Below are 13,420 nucleotides of genomic sequence, written 5' to 3'. Positions count from 1 at the left end.
ATATACATTGGATTAAAAATCATATGAATTTACAGTTGCATAGCATTCTTTCCTAATTCTTCAACCATTTGCTTCTCAGTCCTGCTGGGTTCAGATTACTAGTAGACTAATAAATTCATGCAGAAGATTGATTTAAGAGTAAAGTGGGCCACTTGCTTTCTTGCCAAGGTTTTCCTTCCACACTTTAATAGGACAATTTCTGACACACACTTCTCAAGAAATCCAGGCTTCATGATGTCCCAGCTGTGACTGTTGTTGCTACACAATTGCCTGTGGGAGACATTGGGCAGTTTTTGTTTAAACTGAAGCTAAACGTCAATGAATAATAAATAAACAAAGTCTGCAAAATCAAGACAAATCACACCCTCTGGGCTCTGGCATCATAGTGTAAGGTCCACTGAGGAATTTCAGTATTTTATTATCACTAGATGATATTTGGTTTTGAAGTGTGCAGGGCTGCCCTCACCCCACGTTCATTTCTTTAAAAAAAAAATTCAGTGAATAGAGTTGCTTATCCTCCTTTGCCACTGTGCATACTCAGTGGAGTTGTAGCAACTATCTTCAAATAGTGGCAGAGTCACGCAGTGGGGCTGACACCTTCCATGTACTAAGCTGGACAGGATGCAAATGGTCACCCTCCTAGCAAATGTATAACTGGGTCATTTGACATCATAGTCTTCATATTTTAACAGATGCTTTAAAAATATATAACATTTCTAATTTCTGTGGCTAGAATGTCTTGCCATCACCTTTTCCTGGCTAACAAGTGCTCATCCTTCAGACTTTAAACGCCACCTCTTTCACCAGGAGTCCTGGTCCTCAGCATGGCTGAGTGCTCCTTCCACTCGTTCCCAGCCTGCTAGGTCCGCACACCCTCAGGACTCTGCACGTGACAGCTGCTCCTCTGCGTTTACCCTCTGCGATTGTGTCTTACTCCTTGTTTAATCCTCAGCCCCAAGAACATTGCAACCCACAACAAATCATCATGAAATTATTGTCAAATAAATGAATTATTGTCAAATACATGAAGGTGACATAGGAGACAATGTAAAGGACATGACTGCCCAGTGGTGAGGTTATTCTGTTTCTGTTCATTTCAACAAGTACTCAGTGCGTGACTGATATGGTAGAGACACAGCAGAGAAGCATGAACTTGATTACATTTCATGCTGATGGAAGACAGAGAGGCTTTCTAGGTTTTGTGTAGATGACTCAAAACCAAGACTACATCAAAGATATTAAAAGAAAAAGTAACTCACATACAAAGCATATAGAATAATACTATCATAGACTAATAGAATCTTAAATTTAAAATAGAGCTCAAAATTCATTGAGTTCAAATTCCTCCTAATGCAATTTTCCCTTCCTCAACATATTGACACAATATCATTAAGATTTGGGTTAAAGAGTATTCTATGAGTGAAATTGTGTGGTTATCCTCTATTTGTAATAGGCTATAATTGGTCAAAGATTTTGAATGTGTTAAAACAGAATTAACTGATGGCTGGAAAGTGATAACAGGTGAAAAACAGATTGCTATCTCATTGTTTCAAAATAGGAAGCCACATTGAAGAAATAATTGTTCCGTATTAGGAAGCTTAGATACTAGGCAATCCCGCTGATACATAACTTTTTTTTCTTCAGGCAAGGAGGTAAAATGAAATGTTTTTGAAGGACATCCTCTGTTTTCTTTAGGCATTTGGTGCCAATTCCTCAGAGAACCGGAATGACCATGTGTCAGAGAGGAGTTGCTGTTGGGAATCTTTATTTACAATCATGGCTGTCAGGCTTGCTGCCTGATTTCTAGAGAACGCAGATGCTTCCTTGACCATTACAAGTCCTTGTTTGCCAGGTTCCCAAAGAAGAGTGCAACTTCAAACTATGTGCACTTACAAAAAACTCAGTTCAGAAAAATATTAAGGTTTAAAAGGAGTCCTGTTTGTCTAAGTCAAGAATGAGACCTGAACAGATTCCCTAAAATGAGAGGAGCTGTGTTAAAATGCATCCCTTTTCACATCACTATTGCCTTTGGTCCCACATCCCCTCCTCTTGGAGTGGTTCCGGGCTTCAGAAGTAATCCCAAAAGGAAATGCTGGTGTCATTTTATTGTGTGTTTCTAGAAACTAGCTATTCTATGCCTCACCTCAGAAATGGCTGGGATCTCTTGTGCTGGGCTGATGGGCTCTTCTGGCTCTCACCAGTCCTCGTCTCCCTGTCTCTAGGGTTGGAACGATGGCTCCATCTCCCCCATGCACGACAGAGCACGTTGTGCAAAGGACAGCGTCTGGAAAGGGGAACCTTCAGAGACAATGTCCTCTGCGCCTGTGATAACACTTGTGCCTTCAGGGGGTCTCTCTTCACAATATGGAGAACATTCACACTCATCCACGTTCTCCGCTTGTATCAAGTCTCATATGTGGGAGTGATTGGGACAAATCACCAGAACTGACTTATTGATCCGATTGACTGGAATACCTGCCAATGCACAAAAATTAGCCAAATCTAGCCTGGCTTTTTGTGGTCTAATCTCTTCTACGAGTTAAGGCAGAGATGAGATTCTCTTCTGTCTCTCTCCTCTGCAATGTTACCTTCCTGATAATAAGTTTGTTCTCCAAAATAGGAGAACACAATGTTTCTAAACTTTGTTTTAAGCAGAAATATAGATTATGATTTTAAATCTCCCTAGAAGGATATACTTAATCCCAAAGGAGTATGACAACTATTTTGTAATTTCTCAAATCTGGGTGTGCAGGAACTTGTATGGAGAATCATTGGTTGGGTTCCCTGTTGGGGAAATAAATGGGCAGGGAAAGTCTCCGCCTTGATATTTTGCATGGACTGAAGGCTTCTGTAGCTGTTTTCCTACGAAAAGTTTCTTTCTATAACTTCAAAGATAAATATTGATTATTATTTTTAGAATACGGGTACTCTCACTTTATTGCAAAATTCCTCTTAAAGCAATTGTTTTTCTAATATATTCTTTATTTTCCTGTGAATTAAGCAAAAAGAAATGTTGATGCAACTATAGGAGAGTGACAAAGATGATTATTTAGGAACTCATGGTGAATGTTTTTCCTCTTCTTGTGACTCCAAAACCCATGTGTAACACAGGTCCAATTCATGTAAGTTACTCTTCAGCCTGTATATTTTGTTAATTTAATAAGAATACCCTTTCCATATATGCGAGGAAGGGAGAGAGAGAAAAGGAGAAGTTGGAGGAAAGGAAAGAAGGAAAAGTGAGAGCAGTAAAGAGGCAGAAGAGGGAGATGGAAGAGAAGGTAACAAAATGGTGTGGTGGCTCACACTTGTCATCCCAGCACTTTGGGAGGCCAAGGCAGGAGGATTGCTTAAGCTCAGGAGTTGAAGACCAGCCTGAACAACATAATGAGACCCCATCTCTACTAAAAATAATAATAATAAAAAAATTACTCAGGCATGGCAGCATGTACTGTGGTGGTGTAGTCCCATCTCCTCAGGAGGCTGAGGCCAAAAGATGACTTGAGCCCAAGGGATTGAGGCTATGGTGAGCCGTGATGGTGCCACTGCATTCCAGCTTGAGTGACAGAACAAGACCCTGCCAAAAAAAAAAGAAAAAAAATGGTGGGAGTGAGTGGAATAATGTCAGAGGGTCTGTCTCCATGTGGAAGCTCTGTTACTAAAGCTCTTTCAATGCCATGTTTGTCAATTGTTTTACTATCTACATGGACATTCTGTCTCCCCTTAAGTAAAGACGCCTGTCCCGATCTCGCACTTCTTCCTGTTCTTTCACTGTGCACCTGGGTAAGCCCTGCTACCTTTAGTTTCAGCTGTCAGCTGTGCATGCTCCTGTTTTCCCAAGTCCACGCTAACTTCAGCACATCTGTCCCTGGAACTCTAGACTTCTCTTTTCAACTGATTCCAGGCCATTTTTACCCAGACATCGGCTCACCCATAACTCAGATTTTCATAATTGAAATTGAACTTATTCTCTGATCCCTGTCTTTCCATTTGGAATTTCACAGGTAATTTGATTATCTAGTCTATCTGACTGGAAGCCCCCCTCACCGATCTCCTTACTACCCATAATCAGTAGGTTAAGAAGCCCTGTTCATGTTAATTCCAAGAATTCCTTCTTTACTTTTTGCTTTGATTTGAAAATAGTATAACAAGGTAAATAACTGAATACAGGTAAGCAAAATAAGTGAAATGAATAGATGGGAAAATCACAACTAGGAAAATACAAACCATTTCATATTAGAAATATTACTTATTTTTTTCCAGGATTTCTGAAAAAAAATAATAAAAAGAAGAAAAATTACATTTAAAAGTATACATATATATGTAATGAGAAAGATTTCGATATGTTGCACCTTCAATACTGTTATTGACTTGATAATAAAAGTTGTGAATGTACTACTTTTGTAAATGACAGACACTCTAAATTTTAAAATTGGTTTTACGTTTTTAGCTGGCCACTGCGGTTCCCCAGACCCGATTGTGAACGGTCACATTAGTGGAGATGGCTTCAGTTACAGAGACACGGTGGTTTACCAGTGCAATCCTGGTTTCCGGCTTGTGGGAACTTCCGTGAGGATATGCCTACAAGACCACAAGTGGTCTGGACAAACGCCTGTCTGTGTCCGTAAGTGCACTCTTTGTGGACGAATTCATCGAGGCTTCCTTTTGCCACCTTGTCTTTTGTTATTAGGTCACAATACACACCTGTTTAATCTTCACTGTAAAAGGGAACAGCAAACTTTCAGTTTTGCCTGTACAAAGAAAGAGAACAGGAGAGGTGCCATGTTCACGCTTTCCTTTTTTTGATCTCCTTCCCGTTTTGTTTCCTTCAAACTCCTTTTCCTGACTCCACGTTTAATTTGCTTATTAATTCATTGTAAATGGATCCCTGGCCAAGTGGTGTCATGGATTCCTCCTCCTTGATTTTATCACAGGATAAACTGGGTGGAGAGAAAAGCTGATAGTAGGAGGGTGGAGGTGCAGAGTCTGGGTCTGCTGGGCAGCTTTGCCGTCCTAGAAACAGCGGCACTCCCTGCCTCATCCGTGTTGCCTGTATTTTTGTCATTGCTTCGTCAAGAATATAGGGAGTTTTGTAAGCATTCTTTCTTTTACTTGAAAGAGGTAAAATTGGCCAGGCGTGGTGGCTCACGCCTGTAATCCCAGCACTTTGGGAGGCTGAGCCAGGTGGATCACCTGAGGTCAGGAGTTCAAGACGAGCGTGGCCGATGGCAAAAGCCCATTTCTACTAAAAATACAATAATTAGCCTGGCGTGGTGGCATACATCTGTAATCCCAGCTACTAGGAGGGGCTGAAGCAGGAGAATTGCTTGAACCCTGGAGATGGAGGTTGCATTGAGCAGACATCGTGCCGCTGCACCCCAGCCTGGGCGACAGACCAAGACTCTATCTCAAAAAAAAAAAAAAAAAAAAAAAGGGAAAAAAAAGAAAGAGGTAAAATTACATGTAATGAATGATCAACCTTGAGCTGTATAACTTCAGCGATAAATATTGTAAATATTGACTATTTTTAGAACAATGTACTCTCACTTTATTGCCCAATTTCCCTTAAACCAATTGTTTTTAAAAATATTGTATATTTTCCTATGAAGTAGACAAAAGAAATGTTGATAAAACAGTGACAAGGATTATCTGTAATAGTGATGTGAAAAATGTACAAAGTTCACGGGTAAAAGCTTTACTTATAGGAAAAAAATTGTTGACAAGATAAATGAGGAAGAAAACACCAGTTTTATGGCTGGAGTGTGTTTCTGTTGAAAGGGTGAATGATAGATATCTCTCCCTGATCCGTCTTGCTGTTATCTGGGGCATGACATATTGACAGTTCACTGCATTTCAAAGGATCATATGACAGAGATTCTCAACAAAAATAGGAGCTGAGTGTGCTTAGTTATTTTGCTAATTTCATGATGTGTAAATTGATATTGCAATAATTTATACATGGACATTATAAAGTATCAGACAAATCCCATACTGTCTCAAAAGGAGGGTTTCACAGAGTCAGCTGGTGTGTATGGAGAAAATGTTCAAAACTCATGATTAATACAAGAATTTTTAGCATCTCTTGTTTTTCACTGCTTCATTTTTAAATCATTTGGTATTCTGTCATGATTCAAGAGAGAAATAATAATTATGATGGTGAAGAAAGCATGTTTGGCAGGTGTTTGTTATTTTCCACAATTATATTAAAAGCCTGTAGGGTCAGCCTGGGGTTCTAGCTCCCAATATTCCCTTCTGAATATAAATACCATCTGTAAGCTGCCTGGTTAGTGGAAAACCTTCAGTCCATACCGTTAGCATGCCTGCATGTTTCTTATTAATAATCCCAAGGGAAAGTGATGACCTGTTCATTATTTAACAATGACGTTGACCTGTCTCTCTACAGCCATCACATGTGGTCACCCTGGAAACCCTGCCCACGGATTCACTAATGGCAGTGAGTTCAACCTGAATGACGTCGTGAATTTCACCTGCAACACGGGCTATTTGCTGCAGGGCGTGTCTCGAGCCCAGTGTCGGAGCAACGGCCAGTGGAGTAGCCCTCTGCCCACGTGTCGAGGTAGGAAAAGCATCCAGGAATGAGCCCTTTGCTCTGAGAGTGTTCTAGGCTGCCCAGTAACACCAAAGAGCCTGTCTCCGTGAATCAAGGGTAATGCATAAAGAGTTCTGCAAACTCTCGCCATTCAGGTGTGAAAGCATTTCTGAGAGTAAGCGCAAAGGTCTCCATGGCTTTTTCCTGTCTCGTGGCCAGATGTTCAATCACGAAAATCTAGAATTATCTCCCTTAAAGATAACTCATCTTCTATTTCTCTTTTTATTCATGTATTTACACATTTATTTCTACCCTGTATAGTTAGCATTTGGGGGCCATTATGCTTCTAATTTTATGACTGTCTTTACGAAGTTCTTACTGTTTTAAATTTTCAATTATTTATTTTTTGATTCATTTCTTTAAACATAGTCACAGAGACCTCGGCTAAATCTGAGTTTCCAAGAAAATTGTGTTCTTTTTTGCATTTCTAGATGTTTGAGCTCATAATGTTTAGGATTTCATTTCAATTACTTTCCATTACAACATCACTCTTATTGGTGGCGCATTGTACTTTAGTGTGCAGGGCAAGTATTTTTTATGGTATTAAGATGAAATTAAAGCCAGGAACTTATCAATGTCTCTTTCTCTGACAAGAACCTCTGTTATCCTAGGGCTCCCACGGGAGCTATCTTCAAATAAGCTGATAGCAGAGTGGGAACCCAAGTCATTTAAAAAATGATTAGAAGTTGTATAGAAGTTGGCTACTCAGCTGCAGAGTTCTGGCTCAGGTCTACACTGGAGGGCTTGGCGTAAGCTCAAAGGCTAAGTAAAGACTTCTACCTCTGTTTCCCCCTAAAATACTAGTACTATCAGGATCAGAATGTTTGGGTTTTGACCAACACACTGATGAAACCCAGTTCACTCAACTAACCACAGTGCAGAATGCAAAGGAAACCAGGGTGAGGGGGTGAAGCCAGTGCCCCTGCCTCCGCCGAGCCCCAGCCCCTGACCAGAGGAGGGAACCACCCCCGCTTAAGAAGCCCAGGGACATTGGTCAGCCCCAGGTGCACAAGGGTGAGCTTGCTTCAATCACAGCTTTCATTTTATCCAAACATGGTCTCCCTCCAAAAATAAAAACGGAGAGAGGAACATGGTTACCGATTTCACCTGAACTACAACTTGTCTTCTTCTTTCATTGTATTTGTGTTTGTTTTTTCCTTTAATAATTACATGGGAAATATCTGATGTGCAGAATTAGGGTTGAAATGATCTCTTTCACTTTAGTTTCACAATCACGAGAAATAAGAGGAGATGCAGAACACTGCTGTGTTCTCATTCTAGCATAATTCAATCTTTTTGGCAGTTGAACTCTTATGACTGACAACTGTGCAGTGGTGTTTTAGGTAGTATGGAGCAGGGCGTAGCAAAATATGCTCTGGAGCTCAAGAGAGCTAGCGGTGACTCTGTGTGGAGGCCGCAGGACTCCATAGGGAGCAGAGCTGAGTTTACTGCCCAGGCCTGATACTTCCAGAGTCAAACATCCCTCACCCCACCGTCAGCTCCTCACAATCGTGTGTGCGTCCGTTAGCAATATGCTTCATTTCTTTACTTAGTAACCGCATTATCTCCGTGAAAATCTAAGATGGGAGGTCTTGTGGGTGATCATCCTGAGAAGAAGCTGATCTAATTTGTAATCTCTCATTTTAAAAAATGTTTCAGCTCAAATATGTTAACATTATGTTTTAATATGGTAAATTACTAAATTATGTGTTTATATGGAATATGTAAAATATGTCATATGTTCAGCATGTTATTTTTTTGTTAGGATAAAATGTCATCAATTCTCTCTCTTTTTTCCCATTGAAGTCCTCCTTTTCTCTGTTGAATGAGTAAATACATTCATAATAAAATGTTTCATTTTGAGATAACTGTAGATTCCCAGGCAGGCACTAGGTATAATACAGAGAGGTCCTTTTTGTCCCCTACCCACTTTCACCCAGTGGTAGAATCTTGCAAACTTAGAGGGTATTAGGCCAACCAGCATATGGACATTGATGTGGTCATGATGGAGAATTTCCATTTTCACAAGAATCCCCCTTACTCCCCTTATAAACACACTCATGCATCCCAACCTCATTCTTAATTCCTGGCATCCACTAACCTGGTCTCCACTTCTCTGACCTTCTCCCTTCAAGAATGGTATATAAATGAATGAAATCATGTGGTGTGCAGCCTTCTGAGATGGGCCTTTTCATTCAACATAATTTTCCGGAGATTCATCCAAGTTGTGGCCTGTGTCAATAATTCAGTCCCTTTTTCCCGTGGAGTAGAATTTCATGGTACAGATGTAACAGTTTTTTTCACCATTTACCCATTGAAGGACGTCTGGGTTGATTCCAGACTTTGCTGTCACAAACAATGCTGCTACGAGCTGTTATGAACAGGATTTTGTGTGGTTATAAGTTTTCATTTTTCTGGGAAAAATGCCCAAGAGTGTAAATGGTACTGGCACATATGGTATTTGCAAGTTTAGTCTTATAAGAAACTGCCAAGCATTTTTCCAGCACGGCGGTACTATTTGTCATCCCTACCGAACATGTGTGGGCGATGAAGTTTCTCTACATCCTCTCCAGCATTCGGTGCAGTCACTCTGTCTTATTTTAGCTTTCTTGATAGATGTGTGGTGATAGCTTTCTGTGGTGTTCACTTGCAATTTCCTGATGGCTAACGACGTGAGTACCTTATCTGGTGATTATTCCCATCTGTACTCTTCAGCGAAATGTCTGTTCATGCCTTTTGCTCACATCCTAATGGAATTGTTTGGATTTTTTTGTTTGCTTTTTAACACTGAGTTTCAAGAGTTCTTTATTCTGTGTGATAGTCGTTTGTCAGGTATATGATTCGCAGAATGTTTCCCAGCCTCTCGTTTGACTTTCATGCTCTTCACAGGGTCCTTTGAGCAGCACAAGTTTTAAATTCATCGTCTTTTCTTTTTCTGAGTCATGGTGTTGATGTCAAGTCTAAGAACTCTGTCAAGACCTAGATCTTGAAGTGTTCCTCTATTTTTTCTATCACTTTGCATTTGATATATTTTAAAGTCTGTGATCTATTTTATGTTAATTTTTGTATAAAGTCTGAGATTTAGAGTTTCCCTATTCTTTTTTTAACCTATGGATATTCAAGAGATATTGGTTTTCATATGGTAATTTATTAAATTAAAAAGAAACATTGTCAAGAAGGACTTCTATGTTTCTAACCCAAAATAAAAAAATTAAAAATTGAATGATAAAGATGTCTATAAATAATTTTCTGAATTAGATTTTTTAATTAATTGATCCTATAAAAACTTGACTGTGTGTTTCTATGTAGCTATACCCACTTTCCATATAAAGATAAAACACTGATGGCTTTAATTTCTACATTTACCACATATGAGTTGTTTTTCATAAAAGTTTTCGTCTTTTAGTCAAAAAGCATCCGTTTTCCTCTGTAAAACATGGCAGTGGTATCACACGAGTGGGCACGATGGCGTGTGGGGAACTGGTGCTCGTTTTGGGAACTGTCCACTGCCCCGGCTGGGTTGTCCGCATGACATCAGCACCTGCGTCCGCACCACAACAGCAACAACAGCAGGTGCACACTTCTGTGTGTGGGGAAAGAATCCAACCACTGCAAGGCAATGTTACTCTGAAAATGCTCATCCATCAATTCCCTTTAATTGTATGCCTTGTAGAATGACCCAAAATGACCATCAGCAATCAGTACACACGAGGTCAACTACTTAGGCTACTTCTTTGGTTGTATGAATGCTGTTTTCTTACTTTCTTCCTTCCTTCTTACTTTCTTTCTTCTTCTTGCTTTTTTTTTTTTTTTTTTTTTTTTTTTTGAGATGGAGTTTTGCTCTGTTACCCAGGCTGGAGTGCAATGGCGCCATCTCAGCTCACTGCAACTTCCGCCTCCAGGGTTCAAGTGAATCTCCTGCCTCAACCTCTCAAGTAACTGGGATTGTGCCACTATGTCCGGCTCATTTTTTTTTTTTTTTTTTTAAGTAGGGATGGGGTTTCACCATGTGGGTCAGGCTGGTCTTGAATTCCTGACCTCACCAAAGCGCTGGGATTACAGGAGTGAGCCACCGCACCCAGCCTGTTTTCTTACTTTCAGAACAACCATTGACAATAACATCACGAGCCTTGTCTGCTTTCTTCAGTGCAGGGCAGTAACTCTGGGCCAGAGTGAAGTCATAAGGGCCGAGACGGGAGCTGTCTTCATTGTGGCACTCAGTCTACGTCCTAAAACTTTAGCCACGCTCGTCTTTTAAAACATTAGAAACAAAACCAAAAGCTTCCCTTTGTGTTTTACACTAGAGGATTAGATCTGTACTATACGTCCCGGGAGACCTTTGAGTGCTTCCTTCATTTTAATGAAAATTCAGCTTTATTCTTGCTTTTGCTGAAAAAAAGATGGATCCTTCTCCTCAAATAATTGGAAGCCGACTTCCTAAAAAATATTTTTAAAGTAGATCCAGTTGGCATCTGGGAGACGCTGAGAGTTGGGCTGTGGTTCGCCTCTGCCTCAGTGCCCTGACGCTCCTCTTTTGTAACAGGATCAGGAAAGTGATGCCGGACAGGGGCAGACGGTAGCCCCCTCTGCTGCAGTTAACAGGATATTGGCAATAAATGCATTGAAGGAGGAAAATATAACCTTACCTTCAACAAGGGGGATGATTTAGAAAACCCAGACAGGCAGTCCACACCCATTTGTTGCTTCAAATTCTGGAAAAGTGTCTCCAATTTAAAAGGACTTCACTAACTAGAAGTGGCCTTTCTACATTGCTTTTAGTTTTAAAACGCACGTAAAAGTTCACATAAGTGTATATAAAGGGAAGCAGATTTTAATGAGTAAAAAAAATCTGCTTTGGGATTCACAAGTACTGGATGAAGCTCCAACACATGATATTGGACAATCCTTTCTTTCCGTGTTTATTTTATTCTTGAGATAAAATTCATCCAGGCATAGTGACTCATGCTTTTAGTCCCAGCACTTTGGGAGGCTGAGGCAGGGAGATCACTTGAGTCCAGGAGTTTGAGACCAGCCTGGGCAGCATAGTAAAACTCAGTCTCTACAGAAAATACAAAAATTAGCCAGGTGTGATGGTAGGTACATGCCTGTAGTTCCAGCTACCTAGGAGGCTGAGAAGGGAGGATCCCTTGAGCCTGGGAGGTCAAGGCTACAGTGAACCAAGACACGGCACTTCCAGCCTGGGCAACACAGCAAGACCCCATCTCAAAAGAAAATCAGATGGCATAAAACTAGACCTAGTTTGCTGGGCATGGTGGCTCATGCCTATAGTCACAGCACTTTGGGAGGCCGAGGCGGGCAGATCACGAGGTCAGGAGTTCGAGACCAGCCTGACCAACATGGTGAAACCCCCTCTCTACTAAAAATACAAAAAAATTAGCCAGGTGTGGTGGTGCACACCTGTAATCCCAGCTACTCAGAAGGCTGAGGCAGGAGAATTGCTTGAATCCAGAAGGCAGAGGTTGCAGTGAGCCAAGATCACGCCACTGCACTCCAGCCTGACTGACAGAGCGAGACTTCATTAAAAAAAAAAAAAGCAAAACAAAACTAGACCTAGTTAACCATTCTAAAGTGTGCAGTTCAGGAGCACTTTCGCCATGACCATGTTGTGCAACCATCACCTCTGTCTAGTTCCCAGATGTTTCATCACCCCAAAACAAAACTCTAAGCCCATAAGCAGTCCCTATTTCCCTACTCCTTTACCTCCCAGCAATGAGTGTGGCGTGTGTGCATGTGTGTGTGTGCATGTGTGTATGTATGTGTGTATATGTGTGTGCATGTGTGTTCATGTGTGTGTGCATGTGTCTGTGTGTGCATGCATATGTACTATTCATGCATGTGTTTCTTTTAAATCATGTGAATGTAATTAAGATAAGTATTGAAAGAATTGCTATACATACATACTAAAATTTTAAGAAGCTGGTTGTTTCTCATATGGAATATTTAAATCTGTTATATTTATACTGATTTAACATATTTTTAAGAATCTATACTTGACAGTAGAGTAGGAAATAACTTCGGGTTTTCATTGTGTAGTCACCTTCTTGAACGAAATTTCCTGTGACTTTTGTACTCACTGCCTCTTTGTAATAGGTGGAATTTATTAAAAACACTTAGCACCATTTTCCCTCTGTGAGTGTCCATGACTACTGCAGTTCTCAGATGGGAAATACAGCCATAGACCAAATGCTATTTATGTATTTAAACACAGGAGTACTCTTTTCTGAACATCTATTACTTTCACAACATTTGAATACTTCAGTGACTCCTATTCACTCTCATTTTTGCTTTTTTTTTTAAAAAGGTATGTTTCATTAATCAATTAATTAACAAGTTTTACTTTCAAAAATGTTTGCTCATCAGGAAATGGCAATTTTGAACCATGTCTGTTGTTAAAAAATTCAAATTCCAGGTTGTTTTTTAAAGAAATGTTTTCTCTGAGATTTTTCAAAAGTCTTAGGATAAGGCCATATCTGGCCTTTTAGAAAATGATTCTGGTTTCATTTTGATGAATATAAACTTTTGTACTTTTTATTATTTCCAATTAACTCATTGATTGCATTGCCAAAAAAATCTCCAACAGTGACAGTTTCATTCGTAGATGTATATTTAGTGTGTTTTAGTCCTTACCGTGTTACAGAAATTTAAATAATGTATATAACCTAAAAGCTCTAAATTTATCAGAGTGCCATGTGTATTAAGAACTATTTTAGCATTGCGATTTTAAGTGGAAGAACATTGAGTGTCTTAATGTAGTTTGTACATAAAGTAATAAATACCCTTAATGCCACACCC

At 40.0% G+C, this 13,420-nt stretch overlaps 1 protein-coding gene across 3 annotated transcripts in view; it reads left to right on the top strand.

Annotated features, from left to right (window-relative positions):
* The window catches only part of CSMD1 (CUB and Sushi multiple domains 1), a 2,064,385-nt gene that overhangs the window by 1,997,076 nt on the left and 53,889 nt on the right, over positions 1–13,420 (top strand). For all 3 annotated transcript variants that reach the window (XM_054657204.2, XM_016960221.4, XM_054657205.2), the window contains 2 exons: positions 4,448–4,621; positions 6,401–6,574. In XM_054657204.2, the coding sequence (XP_054513179.1) occupies positions 4,448–4,621; positions 6,401–6,574 (348 nt within the window). The remainder of the gene's footprint in view (positions 1–4,447; positions 4,622–6,400; positions 6,575–13,420) is intronic.

Source organism: Pan troglodytes, chromosome 7 (genome assembly GCF_028858775.2).
Source record: "Pan troglodytes isolate AG18354 chromosome 7, NHGRI_mPanTro3-v2.0_pri, whole genome shotgun sequence".
Taxonomy (NCBI): Eukaryota; Metazoa; Chordata; class Mammalia; order Primates; family Hominidae; genus Pan; species Pan troglodytes.
This window is presented reverse-complemented; position numbering and strand designations above follow the sequence as displayed.